Source organism: Rhinopithecus roxellana, chromosome 6 (assembly GCF_007565055.1).
Source record: "Rhinopithecus roxellana isolate Shanxi Qingling chromosome 6, ASM756505v1, whole genome shotgun sequence".
Lineage (NCBI taxonomy): Eukaryota > Metazoa > Chordata > Mammalia > Primates > Cercopithecidae > Rhinopithecus > Rhinopithecus roxellana.
The window spans coordinates 2,217,377-2,241,246 of NC_044554.1; the positions used below are offsets into that span (position 1 = coordinate 2,217,377).

General features: G+C 45.9%; 1 protein-coding gene across 1 annotated transcript in view; it reads left to right on the forward strand.

The window, feature by feature from the left end:
* The window catches only part of VOPP1 (VOPP1 WW domain binding protein), a 96,637-nt gene that overhangs the window by 42,161 nt on the left and 30,606 nt on the right, over positions 1 to 23,870 (forward strand). The window contains exon 2 of the mRNA XM_030931871.1: positions 7,990 to 8,048. Within this exon, the coding sequence (XP_030787731.1) occupies positions 7,990 to 8,048 (59 nt within the window). The remainder of the gene's footprint in view (positions 1 to 7,989; positions 8,049 to 23,870) is intronic.

A 23,870-nucleotide genomic window follows, 5' to 3' on the forward strand; every position in this document is an offset into this window, starting at 1 on the left:
CCAGGCCAGAGTACAGTGGCCCCATCTCAGCTTACTGCAACCTCCGCCTCCCAGTTTCAAGCGATTCTCCTGCCTCAGCCTCCCAAGTAGCTGAGACTACAGGCAAGCACCACCAGGCCCGGCTAATTTTTTGTATTTCTAGTAGAGAACGGGGTTTCACTGTGTTAGCCAGGATGGTCTCAATCTCCTGACCTTGTGATCTGCCAGTCTTGGCCTCCCAAAGTGTTGGGATTACAGGCATAAGCCACTGCGTCCAGCCCATTGAGGACTCTTATGTGTCCCTTGTCTCTTGCCACAACAGCCTCTATCATCAGAATTGAAGGCTTCAGTAGAGAGATATTTTAAAAAGAAATCACACCATCCAAATATAACATTGTGAATTTAGATTTATGCTGTTACATTCTTTCTTCTATGAATATGTTTATTTTTACATTGTTGAAATTAAATATATATAATGTGTTTAAATTAACTATATGAAATAAACATTTCCCATGATAAACTTTCTATGAATACAGCTTTAATTGCCGACTCTGTATTTGTTTGAGTACACCCTTTCTAGCCTTGTATATTGTTTCACAAACTTTATCTGTTAATTTTTATTTCATTCCTAGCTGGAGAATGTTCTTTCTTGTGAACAGTTATATTTTCTTATTTTAAATATTTTTCTTTTCTTTTTCTTTTTTTTTTTTTTGAGACAGAGCTTGCTCTGTTGCCTGGGCCGGAGTACAGTGGTGCGATCTCAGCTCACTGCAACCTCCGCTTCCCAGGTTCAAGTGATTTTTCCTGCCTCAGCCTCCCGAGCAGCTGGGATTACAGGCATGTGCCACCATGCCCAGCTAATTTTTGTATTTTTAGTACAGATGAGGTTTTACCATGTTGGCCAGGCTGGTTTAAATGTCTTTTCATATCCAGTTTTCACTTCTTTTTTGGGTACTAAGTGGTCTGCATTTTAAAGTAAAATTTAATAGAGATTTAAAAATAAAATGCACAAGTTCTGTACAGAAAACTTGGAGACTGACTAACAGAATGTATAGTGGAAAACAATCATCTCTAGCACCAAGTAAAACATATTTAGTTGTCAGTATTTCGGTACATGGCTTTCCATATTATTTTCTGTTTCCCAAAAAATCATCTCTAGTACCAAGTAAAACATAATTCGTTGTCAGTATTTTGGTACATGGCTTTCCATATTATTTTCTGTTTCCTATAATGTATAACAAAAAATAGAATTCTAGATATACTACTTTATTGATCTTTTTTTCTCAGCAAAATATTCCTAATTATGTTTGTCTACATTCTGATAGTAAATACCTACAAATACATCTTTTGGATGTCTTATAATTTTGTTAGCAAAACCCATTTTGAAAATGTTGGTTATTTCTAGTTTTTTAAATAACATTTGTTCTCAGTTGTTTAAACTTGCTGAAATTATGTACATTTTAAAGATTTTTTATATATATTGAAAAATTGTCTTCTTGAGACATTTTATTTTCCCAACAGAATTATGTGATTTTTTTTTTTTCCCTCATGCCCTTGTCTACAAAGCGTACTATGGGATTTTTTTATTACCAATTTGATGGGTTAAAAACCATACTATTGTGATTTATATTTGGTTATTAATGAATATTGGCTGTTAAAATAGGTTTATTGGCCTTTTGTGTTTCTTTGAAAAATTCCCATATCACTTTTATTTTTTTTCCTGTTGGAATTTTTCTTTTTCTTACTGAATCATGTAAAGTCTTTATTGTTTAAAGATAACAGCCCTATTATATTTGGATAGTTTCCTTTGCTTCTACCTTTTTAGTTTGGTTACTGATTAATTTTCATCTGCTGAGGATGAGGCTTTTTACCTACTGGAGTGAGGGGCCATGAGGAGGTCTCCTCCCCTGTCCTTCTGTTGAACACAAAAGCAGGTAAAGCAGACCAGCTGTTCAGAGTCTAGGAGAGTTGACAGAATTTCCCCCGGGATCTGTGGTTGGGATTCGTTTAAGGTTTACAGCCTGCATCCTCGGAATCTCCACGATAATGCCTCATCTCTGATTGTTATTTGCTGGCCGTGTATGAATTTCAGGTGTGGTTTCTTCTATAGGACAGGGGATCTTTTATTTCTGTTATTTTCTTAAGAGTCTATCTGCTTTCTTCCCTCTAAGAAATGGTGCTTGTGAGAAACCTCTTACTCTCATCTCTAAAAATCAAGTTTTCTTGGAGATAAGACATTCCTGAGAAACAGAATGTCCATAAACCTGGGGATTAAGTAATTAGCATTAAGGGAACTGATTGAAATTCCAGTACAGGAATTTAAAGCGTGGTCGGTCCTATTTATTAATTGAAATTCAGAGACCTTGAGATAATTGCCTGTCATTCCCTGCATAGATTTTTCTCTGTGCATTGAGCAGGCTACCCCCTGCCCTCTGCTTCTGTCCCTGGTCCTGAGCATCAAGCCTGCCAGCACCCGCGAGGCTCCCTTTGTTCTCAGCCTGTGCGGAGTGTAACGAGCCCACTCTAATTGGGCTTGAGCTGAAAGCAGCTGGGATCTCATTGCCTGTGTGTCAAGTTCAGCTTTTGATGAATGCAAAAGCAGTGCAAGGCACAGCAGGGGGCCCCTCCCTTTTGAAAAAGACGGAATCCTTGGGCTGATCTTCCTTGGGGCCATCCCACCATCCTGAAGCAAATCCTGGACTTCTGGCCCGGGACAGACTGTTGACCAAAGCTGTTGCCGCGATAAGTAGCATAAGGATCCTTACTTTCCAGAGGTCAGTGAAACGAGTCCTGTCAGTGAGCTGCTGGTTTGCAAGTTTGTCTGCTATTTATCTAAAGATCTCACCTTATCCCCTGAACTTAACAAAAGCAGAACAGGTGGAATTTAGGTAAAATCCATGTTGTTTTGGATCCTTGACCCTGCTCTCCACTCCCTCATGTCCCAGAGTCATAAGCTTCAGTTCCTACCAAGTCAGCTGTGCCTGCCTATGGTGTGGCTCTGTTTTAGCCTGGGATAGAAAAGGGAGAAGCACTCATCATCAGTGGTGTCCTGCGTCCTTCCTCACTCAGTGCACAGGGAGGAGTCATTTATGTCACTATGAGGATTACTAGTAGAGATCAGCAAGGGTTTATTCTCTGGGGCTTATTTAGATCCTGCCTAAATAGGGATAACTATATTTGGGATGGCTGAACTACATCTATAGATACCCTAGTCCTTGAACCACAGGCGTCCAGAGTCCATCCTGAGCAGAGACGTCTTTCAGGCCTCTCCAGCTGTGAAACGTAGATGCCTTCAAGGGAGTTGCTCCTGAAGGTTTCCTCGTGAGCCCACACCCTCTGCTGTGTTCATAGTTTGTAAGTTGTATGTTACTGTTTTCATGAGCTCTTCAAGAAGCATGTGGCTCTATGTATTGTCTCTGCTGTGCACATGGAGGGAATATCCCACAGGCACTCATGCAGGGCTGCTGTTTTCCCAGAGCCCAGGACAGCTTCCTGAACACTGAGGATGCCTGCTAGGTAACAGAAAGCAGTCGACCTCTCCTCACACACACAATTTCTGTTTCCAGAGATGGTTGATCCTTAAGAAATCATGGTGAAGTATCTTCGCAAAATGGGTAGACTGATTTTTCCAGAGTGGGTATAAAACCTGGAAATTCACTTTTTCCCCCATACATTTTAAGGTTTTTTTTTTTTAGAGAGGTTTGTTCCTTTTAGGGAGATTTTGGAACACTAAATACTGTACACATGTAAGGCATTACATATTTAGAACCTTTGTTCTCAAGAGGTTTGGAAGCATTGCTTCTGTTTAGATGATAGAGGACCATGTAAGATGAGCCTTGGAAGTTGTTTGTTCCAGAGAAGACACAGGGACAGAGGTGCTACCTGGTGTGGGATGAGGAAACTGATGCCCTAGTCTGGCCAGGCATTTCGATGCATTCAATCTCAGTTTCTTCATAAAGCAGGGAAGAGAGTCCATACTCTTACAAATGAGGAGACTGAGACCCAGACTGGCTGGCGGCGTGGCTGGCAGGTTGCAGTCAGGTTCAGAACCCAGAGCTCTGGTTCTTTGGCTCCTCCTTTCCCTGTGGGTTCCCCTTTGCCCGTTGACTCTGGTGCTTCCGTGTGACCCAACACGGGGCCTTCTTTCTGCCTCCTCCCACTTGCTTGTGAGGCCATATCTGCGTGCCTGCTGGTGGTTGGGAGTACTCTGAAGATACCTGTTACTTGTCCCTGGCAAACTCCCCTTTGACCACAGCTCCAGCTATCTGGCTTTGTCCTGAGTCCTGATGCTGATGCTGGATTTGGAGTTTGGACTTGGTAGGCGGAGACTGCCTTTCTCATCAGACTTCGACTTGGCAGCACCTGTCTCAACCGTGGGCTCCTCGGGCAGGCGTGTGCCTCTCTACCTCCTGGTCTCCATTCCCATCACAAGGCTGCGTCCTCCTGAATTGGACAGGCTGACTCTGACACCTGGTGTTCAGTTAGCAAGCATTTGTTGAAGGAAAGGCTCAACTACAACTTATCAGGACTTCTGAGTCCTCATTTTGGCATTTTTCAGTTGAGTAATGAGACCTGTGACTTTGCGTTCTTCATATTATCTGACCGTCAAATGGAATCATGCCATGCATTAACTGTAGTGAGACAGTATATGTCTGTATTATTACGATGTTGGTATTCCTCAGGAGAAAGCTGCTACAAAAGTCCAGCTACCAAAAACAGGGAAGCAGTTTCCAGGATATTAGCAAATTTCAAACACAATAATTTCAACAGCAACAAAATGGAACTATAGCTTAATGCAAGGTAACTCTGTTTAAAGGTACTTTATGTTTCAAGAAATGTAGCCTTAATATTTTCTTAAGAACAGTTTTTGTAAAGGAACAAACTGGGGTTAAATTTTTCAAAATGTTTTATTTGTGTAGCTTAGTGAGAGGTGATAAAAGGTTATTAGCAAGTAACTGAGCAAGAGTAACCAACAAGGAGGCAGCTGTGAAGTTAGGGAATATCCTAGAAAAACGTGGGAAGAAGAGTAGGATGGAAATGGTGCCCTTCACCCGGAAGGGCCCCCAGAAGAGTGCGTGTCTGTGCGAGTCTCCTGTGAGCACTGACCTCACAGGCATCTACCCTGCTTAGTTGTCCCTGTGGTCCCTGGCCTAAAGGGGACCTGTGTGATCATGTCACAATAGTCTTTTATAAATGTTTTCAGTCTGAGAAGTGATTTTAAAAAATACTTTCTACTTTATTATCTGAATATGAAAAAACATTTCAAAAGTCAAACTATGTAAAAAGATATACTCAGATGAATTTGGCTCTTGTCCCTGTCTTTTCCACTCCACTCACCCCCCAGAGGTAAGCATTTTCATTAGTTTTTACAGAGACAGATCTCTAAATTTAAAACATTTTGTTTAAGAAATGAGCATTGCAATCTGGGCCATATATTGCATGGTCTTCAGTAGGTCTGAAGAACAAAGAGAAGTTTGGAAGTTTTATAAAAAGGAGAAATGTAAGGGAGTGTTTTGAAAGAGAGTTGTTCATTGGCACTAAGTAAAGTTTTGGGGAGCTGGCAAGCCCTCATTGGTGTGTGATGGGGCTGGGCAAGCTAGTCTGAGAGTCAGGGCAGGCAGTTTCAGCAGCCAGGCTTGCCTGGAAATGACTTTTTGGAGCAGTGCTATGTGCCCTGAGTACTTTGCCCCTCTGGCCTTGACTCTGTTAGTTGGGTATGACAAGAATGACCCAGTTCTTGTGATCAGTTTTCACACTATCCTTCCTGTGATTTTTTTTGAAAAAACATTTATTGGTATATAATAATTGTACATATTTATGGGATACATGTGATGTTTTGATGTGTGCAAACTATGATACTTTTTGTATAAAGCAGGCCAAATGTACACGTTTCCTTTTGCATCAAGGATGGCATACTGGACGTATGTTTTTGTTTTTGCATATGCTTTTTCACTAACACCATATCTTGGGGATCATCTCACACTGGTTCTCAGAGGCCTTTGTTCTTGCTGGAGGTGGGCAGAGTGGGTTCCTCAGGAGAGCTCTCTTGAGTGCAGAAGACACTGTGCTGGGGGCTATTTTGCTACCACAAAGAAGTTGTGTGACCCAGAAGAAGACACCCACCAAGGGCTCTGGTGCCTTAATTTGTAAAGTGGTATTCCTCATATTGCTGTATCCCAGAGACAGTGTGCATTCGGATGTGTGGCATTATTTTGTCTGGTTGGAAGAAAAAGTCCTTTCTGAAATGCAGTGCATTAGTGATGGAGGTGTGCTGCCAGAGTATCAAGTGACTGCTTCGGATCTGGAAACGCTTTAGACCAAGAGGAATTGCAGAAAAGGCCACTGCAGAGGCCAGAGCCTGTCCTTGTTTCCAGTGCCAGCCTGTGCGCCCGGCTCTCGCTGCGTGGCTGTGGCTCTGAGGAGAAGCCGTGGAGCAGCCAGGCCCCAGGCGGGGACGGGTCTTCAGGCTTGAGTTCTGATGTTCCCTGGCCTCACTTGGTTGCGTGGAACTTAAGTGTCAGGTTCCAGAAACGTTTGACTATCGGTGGCGGTGATGGAGAATAAAGGAGACCCGTTTAAAGTGACACATGGAAGGCAGGCCTGGTTTCTCTGTTTATCACAGAAGACTCTAGTGAAATGAATTATAATTTGGGGCAGAGACCTGAAATTACTCTTCCTTGCCAAAATAAATTGATTTCATCAGCTGTCTGAGCTTCATTTCTTAAACTGGACAGGAACTAACCTAGTCTAAATAAAACTCATTTTCCGTTAATAAAACTAGGTCACTCCAGGCTGCCAGAGTATGCTTCTGAGTGTCTTAAAGCACATTCTCCAAAATTCAGGGGTTCACGTCATTTTCATAACCCATCAAATGTCGCCAGCATGACGATGGCACTCACCTCTCCCATGGCATGCCACTGTAGGTGTGGGGCATGTCTCTAACTCCATTCCAGCTGCAGGGCAATTATGGCAGGAGGGCATTGCTGTACACCTGCTGGGGCTGCGGACAGGCTAAGAGGGAGCTGATCCAGCCACCCTCCCACCGGAGGAGGGGCTTTGGGCAGGACGGCCCTGCCTTGCCCAAAGAAAGCTTTGTTTGCTGTGCCTTTGCCAGTGTTCCTGCTGCTGGGAGTTTTGCACCATAATGTTTTGAAGGTTTTATTTACACATGGGGGCCAATAAACTAGATCATGGAGGTAGGAAGTTGTGAATTTAAAACAAAAATGACAGCACGAATGTAATAATTTTAGAAAAGCCTTGTTCAGATAGGAAGAGCATCTCTGCATAGAGAGTTCCCTGAGCAGTGGGGATGCTGGCCTGCCTCACTTGCTGGAGGTTTGTGAGAGCCTCCAGGTGGCATCTGGCCCCTGCTCTGATGCCTGTGCACACTCACCTGCCCTGCCCTGCCCTGTGGGCCTGGGCCCTGCCTCCAGGATGTTAGGAGCTGGACTTACCTGGAAGGCCCAGGAGAGGCTCCCATTGTCTTTCCTTGTTCCTCCTTTCTCTTCCTGCACGTGAGAGGGCAAGGAGTGAACCATGACTCATAGCATCTGGCAGACGTAGGTCAGAGTGCGGCTTTAGCATATTCTGAAATATACAGCTCTGGAAATGCTGAATCTATTGGAGATGTCTTTCTAAAACAGAAATTGGGGGGCAGTGGCAATCTTTGCAGTGCTTTATTTCTAGCATTCTTGTGTAATCTGAAGTATCATACCGAGTACATTTTAAACAGTGGATTGTCTTTAATTTACCTTTTTAGTAAAATGCTGACACTCAGTGTATATAGAGATATGAAAGCCTACGAAAAAATAGAAAAACAGATGTTTTAAAGAAATAGAAAGTCATGAGAAAGGGGGTGGCTCTCCCTGTAATGCATTGTCTGCCCCGACATCCCAGCTTTTCATGGGTTAAGCTATATCCTCTCATCCTTCTTTGCTGCCTTTGTGAGAGCTACTCAGCAACATACAGATTCCTGAGTGCTGATAAACTTTTTCTTGCTTCTATTTGCAGTGCACGGAAGCCAAAAAGCATTGCTGGTATTTTGAAGGACTCTATCCAACCTATTATATGTAAGTATTTGCACCTTTCTGTGGTTTCATTCTGTGGCTGTACCTTTCTCTGGGAATTGTCTTGCTAAAGGTTGGGTGTGGGATGGGGAAAGCCCGACGTGGCCCAGCCTCTGCTGCGGTGCCAGGCCTGCCTCGCTGGGGGATTAGCAGGTGACCTCACCATGGTGTACGGCCCACTCAGACCAGTTGCACTGAGGACAGCCTGAAATCCTGTGCCGTGTTCTGTGATGCAGGTGAGCCCACTTGTGAGTGTTTAAAGGGGGCGAGATGTCTGTGGAAGGCAAATATTATATTGGCGTGTACACATTTTCTTAGGCAAAGAGAGCAAGAATCATAGGAGCAGCCTTACGACCTTGAACAGGACAAGAAACAGTCCTCAGCGGAGCCACTGTGACAGTGTGTGTGTGTCTGTGCGTGTGTGTAGGAAATCACAATGATCGCCTGTCTCTGAGGCCTCCTCCCCAGAGAGCTGTCATCACAGCCTCTTGTGGCTCTTGGCTCAGAGTGGGTTATAATCCTTTCGGTGCCCCCTCGGTGTCTGCCAGTCTTTCTGTAATGAGGGCATTGCTGCATTTTCTTCGTGCGGTTTTTGTATGTTTGTAATATGTGCTGTGGTAACCACCAGCCCTGTGGAGCCACCTGCCTTGGTGACCATATTAACTCTCCAGGTTATCAGTCACTGTTTTTGATTCTGTTTTGAAGTTCCTGAGGTATTGAGTGGAATGCCCTAACCAAAATTTCCCAAAAGCTCTATTATTTTTAGTATTGAATTTTGTAAAACCTGAGATTCTTCAGGCATATATATTGTAGTCTAGCAGAAGTACTGTATATTCTAGCATATAGGGTAATTGGATAGGAGATATAGAATAGGAAAAAGGGTTATTTTTTAATCTGCCAAAACATACATTTTTCTTACCTGTCATTATTATTATTATTTGAGATGGAGTCCTACTCTGTCACCAGGCTGGAGTGCAGTGGCACAATCTCGGCTCACTGCAGCCCCTGCCTCTTTGAGTTCAAGCGATTCTCATGCCTCAACCTCCCTAGTAGCTTAGATTACAGGCATGTGCCACCATGCCCAGCTAATTTTTCTTTTTTTTTAGTAGAGATGGGGTTTCACCCTGTTGGCCAGGCTGGTCTCGAACTCCTGTCCTCAAGCAGTCTGCCCGCCTTGGCCTCCCAAAGTGCTGGGATTAGAGGTGTGAGCCACCTCGCTCAGCCTCTTACCTGTCATTCTTGAGGAGCCCAGTGTATGAGGGAAGGGCTGTGTATCTGTGAGTGGGGGGTGAAGCACAAGGAAGCTGGCCATGTTCCTCATCTTGGTTTCATACTGACAAGCAGGAATCAATGTGCCCTATGGCGTGGGGGCCCTGGAAGGAAGCCTCTGCAGCTGCAGAAAGACAGACCCCACTTGGAAAATAAAGCAGCAGCGTAAGGACTTGGGCTGTAATTACACAGTTGTCAGGTTGAAGAGAAGTGGTTGTGGGATAACAGGAAGAGAAAATATTTTGGTTCTTCTCAGCGTAATGAATTTTCATCAGTATGGTTTATTTCCTTGTTCAGCTTCTTGCGCAAATGTGGACCTTTCGCCTCCTCCTGTGTGCTCTTCCTTAAAAACCTGTTTCTCCAATTGTTTTATAGGTCAGCTTTGTCAGAGCTTGGGCATCAGAGGTCACTGCTGTTCTTGTATTGACTTGTTCATTTGTTCTTTATTCATTCACTTGTTCCCTGCATATTTTGAAAGTGTTTTGCATTGCATTGAACTGGAGACAGGGAATACAAAGACAAGCCCTGCTTTTGTCACTCAGGCCTGTGGCCCAGTTTCCTTTCATGCTTTTCTCTTCCCATGGTGGGGAGAAGGATCCAGAGCTCCCTAGGTGCACTGTCCAGAAAAATGGAAAAGTGAAGTCACCATGAGAACATGAAGCTCAGTGTGAGAATAACAGCAGGTAACAGTTATTAAGTACTTACTCCAGGCCCTGGCATTGCCCTGTGCCCTGTACGTGAATTAAGGTCTTCTGATCTCATGATACCAGGAAACCCCAGCCCCACCCACTAGTCTTCTCTGTTCGGCCTCTGGTCTTTCTGTTTCTCCCCTCTCTTCCCAGTGTCCTCACCCAAATCCAGATCTGCGAATGTCCCTCTGAACCCTTGCTGAAACTTTCTAACTAGTCTCCTTTCAACCTCTTCTCCCATCCAGTTCTCATGTCTTTCTAAATTTCCATGTCACTTTCTTGCTTAAAACCATCAGGAACAATGTCCTTTTAACAGTAGACTTTCAAGAGAGTGTCTGGCTTTATCTTCCTTCTTTATTGTGAGTCTCGTGAGGGCAACAAGTTACAAATACTTGGCTTCCCAACAAGGTGTAGGATAGTGCCCGGCACATAGCGGCCATCCTCGATTTTGAGCGGATGCATTTCCTTGCAGTTCCCACCATGCAGTCAGCAGCGCCAACCCACGTAGGGGACCTTTGATCATTCTCCAGTTCTCTGAGCCTCTTCTGACTCAGTTCCCTGTCTCCATAAGAGTTTGTTCCTCCCCTGCTGTTTTGGCTGGTGAGAGAGTGCTGACAACACCAGCAAACTGCACCACGCTGCGAGTTCTTCAGGATGGGGCCATGGCCTGTGCGTTCCGTAACCCTGCTGCGTGGCCCAGTGCGTGGTACCTGATGTTTGTCATCATGTTCGTGCAGAGTTCACATATTTGCTCTGTTACTTTTTTATTTAATTGAAGTGAAATTCAAAGAACAGAATTAACCATTTTAAGGTGACACGTGCAGTAGCATGGAGCACTTTCCCCACGTGATGCGGTCCTCACCTCTGTCTAGTACCAGTCTTCCCATCCCTCCAGTCTGTTTACCAGCTCTGTGACCTTATCAGCTGCTTCCTCTATGAGATGTGATTGCGAATTCTGACCCTCCAGGTTTGAGGCACAGGGCTTGCACATGACCAGTGCAGAAGTCCTATAAGAACATAACCTACCCAAGGCCAGCTCACCTCTGTGTTACATATGCTCATGAGATGAGTGCTACAGACTCAGTGTGCCACTTCCATGCACATGTGAGGGACCACAGTGTCTTGACACAGGTGAACTCAGTGTGGTGTCAAGGAGAAAGTTGTTTTTTTTGGGGCCAGCCAGCATATATGGGGTGGCTTGTCCAATATCCTAACCGGTCCAGATATTTAATACTCAAAAACTGTCTTCTCCAAAGCTGTCTTCTCTGCTGTCCATCAAGTTGGGGTCATGAAGCATTTTTCTTAAAGGGGAATGAATAGAAATTGCTTAGCTGTATTCTACTCCTTCCAAGCTTGTCTCGCTCAAGGAGAGGTCTGCTACAGGCAAGAGACGGTAGCTACACCCCCACTGGAAGTGCTTGACCTGCAGGAGGCACAGCTGCCCTAGAGTTAACCTTGAGGGCTACATTATTGTTGATCTCTGAAGCCCACTGTGGTTTCTGCTGCCTTGGTGCAGAAGGCAGTACAGGTACAGGAGACTCACATCTAGCCCAGGCTTGCCCTGCTGCCGGGGGCCTCGGCCAAGGGGGATGCAGGGAGGCAGGCAGGCTGCCATTGCACACTGCTGCCAGCCTGGCCTCTGAACACATGGCTGGTGTGCAGGGTGCTGTCCTGGGGATGGTGATGGCTGCACTTTCATCCACAGGTGTCTGTGGAGGGCCCACGACGTGTCAGTTGTGTTGCGTTGTGGTGTGCAGGACAGGGAAGGTACCTGTGCCTCAGGCAGCAGTGGTATAGTTATGTGAGTGTGACTAGTCATTTCTGAAGCATCTTCAACATTACATTAAAAAAAACTTAAATTAGGCCGGGCACGGTGGCTCATGCCTGTAATCCCAGCACTCTGGGAGGCCGAGTTGGGCTGATCTCCTGAGCTCAGGAGTTCGAGACCACCCTGGGCAACATGGTGAAACCCTGTCTCTACTAAAATCCCCCCCCCCCCCCCCCAAAATATTAACTGGGCATGGTAGCACAAGCCTGTAGTCCCAGCTACTCAGGAGGCTGAGGCGTGAGAATCGCTTGAGCCCCAGAGGCAGAGGTTGCAGTGAACCACACCACTGTACTCCAGCTTGGGCTACAGAGTGAGACTCCATCTCAAAACAAAACAAAACAAAACAAACAAACAAACAAAACCTTAAATTATAACAGATCTCATCTAAAAAGTACATTTCCAGTATTTTCTATGTTTCATTTCATCTGGGTAAAGTGCTAAGATTCTCCGAAATAGATACTCCTTACAAATATGTTTACTCAAGGTGACATCCTGTTTTGTTAGAGGTTGTTTTTTTTCCTTCCCCTGCAGAAAATATATATTTTAAACAACATCTCTGTTTTGTGAGTGTAACTCACCATGCAGAATGCATTGAGGAGGGAACATCTAGGTTGCAAACTTGTTTTAGAGATTTTATTCCTATATTTGATAATCTGATTTCATTTTGTCTCACCGGAAATCCCAGGTGGCAGCCGCCTTCTCCCTACTTTGCCTGTCCCTGCATTTCATTCCAGTGTGCCAGTTAGTAAGCTAACAGAGACTGATCTCTTTTAATGAAATGTAGGTTTGCCACTGCAGCTACCTAGACATAAAAAATGTTCTGATTTCTCTCATCTCATCTATTCTGATTTCTTTGTGCTAAATGATCTCTCTCTTTTTACCCTATCCCTGCATCAAGGTCTGTTTCATTTCCTTAATTTGATATTTTTCCATTTTTGGTCTGGGAGACTGTGTATTACATGTATAAACAAGATATACTTATTTTTGAAGAAAAAGACCCTTCGGGATCTGAACAGAAAAGCAACACATTCCTGTTCCCTCCAATAATGTTTCCCCCTTTACTTCCCTTCACTACCTGCCTTTCCTGTTGCAAGCTGCCCTTCCAAGAGCTCTGAATTAAAATGTGCCTTTCTGTGCTTTGGTTCAGGGCTTACTAGGTGTCTCCTCTTAGTAATGTGGTTTAAAAACAGCAAGTGGCTGTGTGGCCTCAGCAGCTCCCACCCCTTGGCTTGCATTCTATCCTCAAGACGAGCTTCTGCTCGGGCCTCGCTCCCTCAGCTCCTTTGCCAGCACGGCCTGAAACAGGGGCCACCGTGTGAGCTTCCTGGAGCCCAGAGATGAGAAGATAAAGGTGGGAACTGACCGAGGAGCATGTCCTGCAGGATCCAAAGCAGCAAACAGCACACTTCCCTCTCAGTCCAGAAAAGTGCTGCTGACTAAGGTGACATTTGTCAGAGAAGAGCCTAGATGCAGGTCCACGTCCGGGAGCTCAGTCTGATGTCCAGGTGTCTGCGGGCAGCACTGAATCCTCCTCATCAGGTGACAGGGAGCTCCTGCCTGTCACAGAGTCTGTGCCTGCTGCTTCTGTGGCGCAGAGGGGAAGTGGAGTGGCTTGGGAGGAGGTAGCTCCAGGTGCTATTCAGCCTACGGCTTCAGTTCTCTTTAAAAAGGTGTGGTTGTGGTGCCTGCTGCACTGGGTTGCTGTGCAGTATGAATACTGCTGTGCATGTGAGATACAGAGTAAGGACTCAGTCACTATTTGGGATGCCTGTATTCTCTCTGATATTTGCAGTTTCGTTTGGCAGATTTTAACACTGAGCTTGGAGAAGATCGGGGGTTCTGTGTCCAGAGGTGGCTGATGGGTCCCCTGATTTTACCTGGGGACCTCTGCCCCAGGGGACAAACTCACCTCGTTGCTGGGCATGCTGTTGGTGACACTCTGGGAGGCAGCCCGTCCCAGCCTGTCTTCGATATCTGCCAGTGGTTACCTGGGCCTTCCTCGGTGCCTGAGTTGACACCACCACCCCTTTGTGGGTAGTGGGAGGCCTCTTGGGTCAGGAGCAGTGACTATAAGAAACGTCACCCTCTCCACTGAGATTTCCAGCCCAGGTGCTCCTCAGCCCCCCAGAGGCCACCTGGCTCACAGCCACCACCCCTAAGAGGACTTGGTGCACAGAAGAGCAGAGAGAGGGCGGTGGCTTGGGAGGCAGCAGCAGGCTGGAGGTGACAGGGCGTGCCTGTATGCCAGGGTGTGGACAGGGACCTCGGGAGGCTCCTCCACAGCTGACAGAGGTGCAAGTATGTCACACAGGGTCCAGGGCTTATCCAGCAGGAGGCAGAGCCCATTCCAGCAGCACTGCACAGCCGCAGCTCACCACAAGGACAGCTGAGACCTGCCCACTTCTTTGCATCTGCCTTTGCAGCAGGACAGAGCAGAGGACGGCCCGAGTTGTCCCAAACTAGCTGAGACACAGAGTCTGCCAGATACACAGCCTGGGAATGCAATGGCTGACATTTGTGGAGTGCTTGCCTAAGCACACTATGGTGTCATCTCCAGAGAGCTGGGGATGAGGGTCCCTCTCTGCAGCGCATACCCCTCGTTGGTGCATGGGTACCATGCTCCTTCACGGCAGTTGCTGAAATAAAACATCTGTATGTCTCCTCCCTAGACTGGGAGCCTGTCTTGCTGATTTTTATACCTTCTGTGCTAACACAGGTCCTGGCCCATAGAAGGTCCTCAGTATACCTTTAGGAATGGAGACAAATGGTGGCCTAAGGAGGGTTGGAGACAGAAGGAGTGATTCTGAAAGCAGTCTTTGGGGATGGAAAATATTTAAGGGACTGGAATTCAAGAGATCATCTTTAGACCAGCTGTGCCATCAGGTTGCTGTGTGATCTTGGGCAAATGTCCAACCTCTCTGGGCCCCCGTTTCCTGTGTTAGGTCACCTTCAAGGTCTCATCCTGCTTATTCCACAGCACTCTGGCTGGCTGCTCGGAATAATTTATAGCTTAGAGAATAAAAGATGAATGGCTGAGCAGGCATGTGTCTTGTAGCAGAGACAAGTGACAAATGGGAGATGGATTTTAGCTCATGAAGGGCCCAGCCTGCCTGCCAAGTACAAAGCGACCACCTCATGTCTCCTTCCAAGCCAGTGAGTCTTCTTTCTTCTGCAGGTCTTGGTACTGACATGATGGTGTGAGAAAGGGCGCTGCTTCCAGTCAGGCACTGGGGTGGATCTGGGAGCCTGGCCTCACTGGACCAGATCTCGTGGCTCCTTAGACATATCAGGTGCTTTCTGACAGTTACCCGGACTTCAGACGATGACTGGTTCATGTGACTTTAATAAGCCAGAGAGAGCTGACGATTTAGATGTGCACATTTCTTGTTACTATATATTGAAATGAATCTCTGTCCCCCAGAAAATTGAGGATGGGTTAGAAATGGTTGAGTATTCTTGACTGGACACCAATGATTTAAAAGTGAAAATAGCCTTGTGGCCCTTTGAAAAGGTGGGAGAAGGAAAAGATTTGACTCCGAAGTTTTACTTTACTTACCTCCATTCTCATAGAATGCCAGGAAACCCTAAGACCATCCTCATCTAGTTTTACCGACATGGCAGCTGACACCAGGAGATGCGGTCTCCCTGGGCCTGCAGCATCTTTAGAGGTCTTTTGCGTGACTGGGTCACATCTCTGGCTGCCACATGGATGGAGCAGAGCTTCAGGGTATTTGGGTTCGGGGTGTTCTGTTTGCTCACTTATTTTAGTTTTTTGTTCAGATCTAAGTACCATTGAAGGAAAGAATGTGGGGAAGCTTCTCAGAGAAGTCAACTCCACTGAGACGATAGGGAATTTACATACCGCCAAGCTCAAAGGAGAGGGAAAAAATGGACGGTTGCATGTTGTCAAACGGCTGGATAAAGGGAAGATAGGATCCATGAAACAGAATTAAGGAATATTATCATCAGTGTCATGCCTTACTGAGTACCTGTAATTTCCAGAGTGCTACTAATGTGGGAGGGAGCTGGTGTGTAGGGATGATGGGAAGTTAGGGATGAGGGAGGCAGGACCTGTCCTGGAGGAGCCCAGGGTCCAGGGCTTATCCAGCAGGAGGAAGAGCCCATTCGATTTTGACCAGGCTGCTTTCAGGCCCTATTCCCAAGTCTGCTATTGGAGTGTGAAGCTTCTTTTAAAGTGCTTACATTACCCTGTGTTGTTGGCTGCCTCTGGGTTCATTTCTCTGCTGTGAATAATTAATGCTGTGAGTGGATGAAGTGCTGTTCACAAGTGTCAAATCGAGATCCAGAGACAAGGTTGGCAGAGCCAGCACCGCTGGGCTGCTTTACCTTCCTGCTAGGAGCGCAGGTGCCAGAGTCAGTCCCAGGCTCCCTGGACACAAGGTCACCTCTGACCAGCAGGCGCCCTTTATGGCTCTGCAAGCAGACGCTGAGCCTGATGGGGAGGTCCCTCTGTGCAGAAGTCAGCTGGACTCCTTTGCTGAGCTCTCCTCCCACAGCACTGGGGCCTTCCAGGATGCATGGAAGAGGGCAGTGGGGGTGGGGGCACTTCCCTGGCTGAGTGCTCCATATGCCTGCTGCAGACTCTCACTGTTCTGCCATCAGGAGACGGAGCACAGCTTTCGGGTTGCAACCTGGAGGGGGCAGATATTCAAAGAGCAGAATTTCTTTTCTCTCAGTTCTTGGATTTATCAATGAAGATTCGTAGTGTAAGTTGAAGACACCTTCTCTGTAACAGGGAGAAATTTTCGCTGGCGATCTTCTGCTTAAGCGCTTTAGACCCCTAAAATGTGACCTTGATTTCTCTCTCTTTTTTTTTTTTTTGGAAATGGAGTCTCACTCTTACCCAGGCTGGAGTACAGTGGCACGATCTCGGCTCACTGCAACCTCCGCCTTCCAGGTTCAAGTGATTCTCCTGCCTCAGCCTCTTGGGTAGCTGGGATTACAGGCACGTACCATGACGCTTGGCTAATTTTTGTATTTTTAGTAGAGACAGGGCTTCACCATGTTGGCCAGGCTGGTCTCGAACTCCTGACCTCAAGTGATCCGCCTGCCTTGGCCTCCCAAAGTGCTGCGATTACAGGTGTGAGCCACTGCGCCCAGCTGAACTTGATTCCTTTTAACTATACATTGTGAGTATGCTTCTAAATCAGTGTACAAAGCCCCTCATTCTTTTTGATAGTAGCAGAATATTTCCTGGGGATGCCTCCTCATTCATTTATACAGGTAGTGCCTATATTTTGGAGTTTTTGTTTTGTTTAACTGTTGAAGGTTCTCAGTTCCTTGTCTGTAATTCTTGTAAACCCAGAAAATCTGAGACAGGTCTCAGTTAATTTAGAAAGTTTATTTTACTAAAGTTGAAGACGTGCACCCGTGGCACAGCCCCAGGAAGTCCTGACAACATGTGCCCAAGGCGGTTGGGGCACAGCCTGGTTTTTTTTTTTTTTCTCTTTTTTTAATAATTCTTCAACTTTATTGTTTTTTGTTTTCTTTTTTTTTTTTGAGACGGAGTCTCGCTCTGCCGCCCAGGCTGGAGTGCAGTGGCGCGATCTCGGCTCACTGCAAGCTCCGCCTCCCGGGTTCACGCCATTCTCCTGCCTCAGCCTCCCGAGTAGCTGGGACTATAGGCGCCTGCCACCGCGCCCGGCTAATTTTTTGTATTTTTAGTAGAGACGGGGTTTCACTGTGGTCTCGATCTCCTGACCTTGTGATCCACCCGCCTCGGCCTCCCAAAGTGCTGGGATTACAGGCGTGAGCCACCGCGCCCGGCCAACAGCCTGGTTTTATATATTTTAGGGAGACATGAGGTATCATCAATATATATAAGAAGTACATTGGTTTATCCAGAAAGGCAGGGACAAAGATATTTTTCTTTTACATTCTAAAATTTTTAGCTGTGCGCATAAACAAATTTTTAATAATTCACTTGGTAGCAAGAACCTATTTGAACAGACAGGCTATTTATAGTCTTTAAAAATTCCATTTGGTACGATGTTTCATATATTTTAATGCTGGCCATATTATATGGGGTAAATTTGCAGAAATTGAATTGCTGAATAAAAGCTTATGCTTATTTTATATTCTACTAAATACTGTCCAGCCGCTGTCCCTGAGGGTCATCATGATAATAGGCCATCATTGCCTGGGAGCACCTGTTTCAAACTGTCCTCACCAGCACTGTGTTAACATTTTAATCAGTGTCCTTTGTATGCTTTGAGTTCCTACTAATTAATGTATTGTTCCCAGCTTTGCTGAGTTGCCTTTCTGCTGCAACATCCCTTCTGTTTAAGTCAAAACCTTTACAAGGTTCTGAAACCAAGGTGGATACCTGGGCTCTGCATAGAGGAATTAGATGGGGTTGCTCTCAAGCTCGCGTCTGATGTAAAAGATAGAGGCCTCTAACAGTTAACCACAGTTTTGCACATGGTGAGAACTGTAGAAATGGGGGTCCTGCCAAGGGAGGAGCAGGACGGATCGGGGAGAGCAGGAGATGGTGTTGGGAGAGACCTCACAGGGCTGAATCTTTGAAGCAGCACGGAGCAGTCAGAGAATTTGGGAAGAGTGCAGGCATGGGAGCATGAAGGTGCAGGGTGCAGTGGGGACCACGGGGCTGGAGTCCAGGGTGCCTGGTTAATGGCAGGAGATGAGATGGGAAAAGGCGGGAGAAGCCTAGCGAGAAGAGTCTCAAATGCTCAGTCTGAGGGGCTGAGACTCCCTCCTGCATGCAGCACTGTGGCAGGCCAGGTCTCACCAACACAGGCCTCCATAACAAGTGTTTCAGTATGGGCTGAGTGGTTAAGTTAAATATTAAAAGCTAAAAAAAGCCAGTGCCGTTATATAAAGGCTGGGATGTAACAAAAGCCCACCAGGAGTTTTGCCTAGGCTTTTCCTGGGCCTTAAAGCATGACAAAAGAACGAAGGAATTCTTAACATGACCCATTTAGGATTAAATAAGTTTTTTTGGTGTCTGAAGAAAGTCCCCAGGCCTCCACAAACAAGTTTATTGGGGGTCTGAAGGAACTCCCCAAACCTCTGTGATTTAGCAGGAGACAAGATAAGGATAATCACCCTAGCACCTGGACCCATTTAGATTTACATGAATTTACTGAGGCTCCAGTTATAGTTGTAGTTTAAAAGAAGGTAATCACTTACGTCTAGATGAATGCACACTTACAGGTAGACATATAGCTTAGAAGGTATATAAGCTCTGGAAAACTTTGTAATTTTGAGTTGGTCTGGCCATAATTTCCAGGCCTTCTACCAGTAATTGGTTGCAGAAATAAAAATTCTCTTCCTCCCCAGTTCATCTGCATCTCATTATTGGGCCACAAGAAATAGCAGCCTGACCCTCAGTTTGGTCTAGAAACAGTATGACGACACAGTCCTCTGGTCTAAAGGGGAGGAGGTTGTGGCTGTAGTAAAGGCAAGACAGTTTGACTCCTGTAGAAATAGGGCTGAGGAACAGGCGGTGGTCATGAAAAGCATCTCACAGAAGAGTCGATATAGAGGTAAAGGGAGTCAAATAAATCACAGATTTCTGGTTGGGAAGACAGTGAGAGGGAGACCATGGAAAGAATAGGTTCCGGGAAAGATTCAGTTAGAAGACTGATTAGAGAATGTCATGTATGCATGTGGAGTTTGGACTTCTTGGAGAATACCCAGGAAATTGAGCCAGTAGAGGTGGAAGAGGGCAGGATGTAGTCCAGAGCTGGAATGTAGACTTAAGAGTTCTGAGCATTTGCATATAACAGCTAACCAGCTGCTATAGTCTGAATATGTGTGTCCTTACAAAATTCATATGTTGGAACCTAACACCCAGTGTATTAGTAGTAAGACGTGGGGCCTTTGGGGAAGTGACCAAGTCATGAGGGCTCTGTCCTCATGAATGGGATTACAACAGAGGTTGCGGGGAGCTCCCCTGCCCTCTTTTGCCCTGTGAGAACATAGCAGTAAGACATCATTTATGAAGCAAGGAGCCCTGACTGGATATTGAATCTGCTGGGCCTTGATCCTGGGCGTCCCAGCCTCCAGAACTATGAGCAATCAATTTCTGTTGTTTATAAGTTGCCCAAGCTCTGGTATTTTGTTATAACAGCCTGAATGGACTAAGACCAACTCAAGTAAAAATAGAGCTGAGAAAGTAAGCCAGGTGTGAACCTCAGTGTAAGTTTCCAGTTTTTAGGTACTAGAATCTATCTCCCTTCCTGATCTCATTGCCAAACTCAGCTAATTCCGTTAGTATTTATAATGCCTGTGTGATTTCAATGATAGGAAATTTATTATGAAATTAAAATGGATAATAAATTTGGGGCAGGGTCTTGCTCTGTCACCCAGGCTGGAACACAGTGGTGCAGTACTAGCTCACTGCAGCCTCAAACCCCTTGGCTCAAGTGATCCTCTCACCTCAGGCTCTGAGTCACTAGGACTGTAGGTATGTGCTACCACGTCTGGCTAATTTTAAAGGTTTTTTATAGCGACAGGATCTCACTGTGAGCTCATAAACAGACTTCTGTTTTTCACTTTTGTATGGAAAAAGAAAAACACCTTCCAGAGAAGGTGGTTTCTGGTAATTACTGTGTCTCTGAAAGAGACATGTGGCCAGGATTTATTTTTTTAACCTTATATTTAGCCAGAAACTAGGAGGATTGTTTTTCAGGATAGGATTGAATAGAACTAATTTTAAATGATCAGCAGTTTACTGAAAGAAGAAAGAGGGAAAACCTCTACCGCAGAAACACAAGGGTGGAGTTTCAGAAACTCTGGGCCAGGTGCAGTGGTTCACACCTGTAATCCCAACACTCCTAAAGGCAAAGCCAGGATATGACCCAGAAGGTTATGCCATATTAAGGCTGGAAATGCGCAAGTGTATTAAGTAATGTTATAAAGAAGCTTGTGGGGCTGGGCGCACTGACTCAAAGTGCCTGTAATCCCAGCACTTTGAGAGGCTGAGGCGGGCGGATCACCTGAGTTTGGGAGTTTGAGACCAGCCTGACCAACATGGGTAAAACTCTGTCTCTACTGAAAATATAAAAATTAGCCAGGCATGGTGGTGCATGCCTGTAATCCCAGCTACTTGGGAGGTCAAGGCAGGAGAATCGCTTGAACCTGGGAGGGGAAGTTGCAGTGAGGTGAGATCGTGCCACTGCACTGCAGTCTGGGCCACAAGAGCAAAACTCCGTCTTAAAAAATGGTGATGAGTAATACATTTTCTCGTAATAGACTTATAGTTGGGAGAGATGAGTGTGAGGCAGTGATGTCATCTGAAAGGGAAGCGAGCTTGCAAGAGTTAGTGGACAATGCCCTGATGATCACAGATGACTTGTCTAGGAGGGAAGAGGCAGGAATGCCCAGGGCACCAGTGTGCCCAAAGACAGCCCACCAGGCTGAGATTTTAGAAGGACATGGGCGAGAGATGGGAGGTGGGCTCATCAGGGCAGTCGCCAGAGCAGTGGGGACCTCTTGAAGGCATCAGGAAATTATTAAAAGGGTGTTTTGTGCTCGATTACAATTAATTTGGGTTTGCCTCTCTAAGGTCATATTGAGTTGGTCTTTTATGGGACCGTGAGACCGGGACATCAGTGATCTGACTCTGCTGAGATCAGTAATAAATAGACCAGTTAGGTGGATTTGTAACTGGTATAATAGCTGTATTTATAAAATTATGATTAGTAAAATCTCAACATAGAAGGAACGTCTCTAATGGAATTCACCATTGACTTCATCAGTATTTTAGCATTGACTTGAATGAAAATAGGGAAGGCATGCCATGTTGATCATATGTACAAGTTGTAGGTAGAGGAGGTCCTTCCTCCCTCCCTCCCTCCCTCCCTTCCTCCCTTCCTTCCTTCCTTCCTTCCTTCCTTCCTTCCTTCCTTCCTTCCTTCCTTCCCCCTCTCTCTTTCTTTCTAAATTAAGGTATAATTCACATACTATAAAATTCACGTGCCCATTTTTTTAATCCCGATGCTGAAACTGATCTCCATCTGAGTAGAGAGCATCTGGCTATGAGTTGGGCTGAGCTCATGGGCTCTCACCTTTCCGTATTCCCACCTCACCCTCCTTTTCTGCACACTCCTGGACTCCTTGCAGCTAAGCCAGGACTCACTTCGTGGTGCAGCCTTCTTTCTCTCCCTTTGATTTTCTTTCTGCAGGCAGCCTGCTGGACTTTGGTAAGATCTCAGGTTTTGAATTTCAGTTTCAGGGCATGGAAAGATTCCTCTTCATTTTCACGCCCCAGTCTCATCTCTTCCTGACCCAACTGTGGATTTTTGGACATGGCCATTCTAAGTCATGTTTGTGATCATTGCAGAGAGGAGGAGCAGAGTTGGTCGGGTGGCCTGAAATTCAGCAGTCCTGGGTCCCAGGAAAACTTGACTCATATCCTTCATGTCAGTGACAGAAAACTGGAAGAAATAGTGAATGCCTTGAGTGACAGAATGAGGATCCAAAGTCTCTTGACAGGATAAAAGTAAAGGGCCAGATTGCGTAAGTTTACCCTTTTTATGGATAAGCATGAAGTCCTATATTTGGGTCCCAGACTGTACTGCACCTGTACAGCATGGGAAGACAGAACCTACTGAGAAGAACTTGGAAGTTTAGATGGAAGGTTTATTAGGATTTGACTGTGTCACAGTTGTTAAAAAGGTTAATCCTGCCTGAAGCTCCAGTAAGTGTGGAAATGAGAGTAAACTGGGATTCTTCCCTAAAGAGAAACCATAATTTTGCCCAAGATAGATACTGTTTCCTGGAGAAGACAAGGCTTGGGAGAATATGTGAGTCCCTTTGGACACTGGAAAGAAAGACTGTGTGAGTCATGAATCAACCTAGCGGGGCCTGCCTTGGATTCTGCCCAAGGAACAGTGCCCATGGTCATGGAAGGCACGTGCCCTGGGGCCTTGCTGCAGTGAGTGGCAGCCTCTGCCTGGGCAGGTTGGAGGGGAAGGTCAGTCACTAAACGGTCAGGTGGATTCCTTGATCCAGGTGAGGCACAGAGCTCTGTAGTCCTTACGAGGAGATTTGCCGGGGCACTGGGTGGCTAAGGATGGAGCCCTCCTCTGCTCCCCCAGAGGCTCACATATCCTTTGGAGTTTTCTACTGAAACTTTTATAGGGCTCTGTGTTTAGATTACTGGAGAGCCCAATTTCTCATAGGTAGCTAATCAAAGGCCACTGATAAGCCTGAATGTACTTCCTTCTTCTAACTCGGGAAGCCTCCTTCAAGTATGTGCTGCGGGCTCAGCTCTGTGGAGAATGCAGATGATAATGAGTAGTGTGAAAAGCAGGGTTAGCTGGTAGGGGCAGTGTGATTGAGGAGAACAGACCAGCTGTCAAACTGAGAAACTGGGACTGGACAGGAGAAAGGAGGTGTTGTGCCAGCAAGTGCTTAGTGAAGAGAAAGGTTTGCTGAGGGTTAATCCTGCAGGCAGGAGAAAGGATTGGATTCTCGAACTCCCCCAAAAAAGTTACAGTCCCCACCAACTCTGACTCCAGACCCGCACCCTGAATATTTTACGCAGACTTTAGCTGCTCCACCAGATGCAGAGATGATTTTCTGTAAATCCTTTTAACTGTGATTATTGCTAAAGTGGTGCTTAAGTTCAGGCTGATGTAACAGCAATACCAGAGGCTGTGGGGCTTAAACAGTGTGTGTTTATTTCTCACAGCTCTGGAGGCTGGAAGTCCCAGACCAAGGTGCCGTCAGCTCTGGTGTCTGATGAGGGCTCTCTCCGTGGTTCGTAGGCGCTGTCTTGTTCTATCCTCACGTGGTGAGGAACGAAGCAAGCAGCAAGCCCTCTTCATGACTTTTCTTACAGAGACCCCAACCCTGTCACAAGGGCTTCAGTTTGGTGACCGGATCACCTTCCAAAAGCCCCACCTTTTAACACCATCCCATTGCAGGGTAGCCTTTTAACAACCATCTGGGGGAGACACTTTCCATCCATAGCAACAACACATGGAAAAGTTTACAAACTGACATTTGGCTTTTTTCTTTTTTACATAGAAAGATTCTGTGACTTCACTA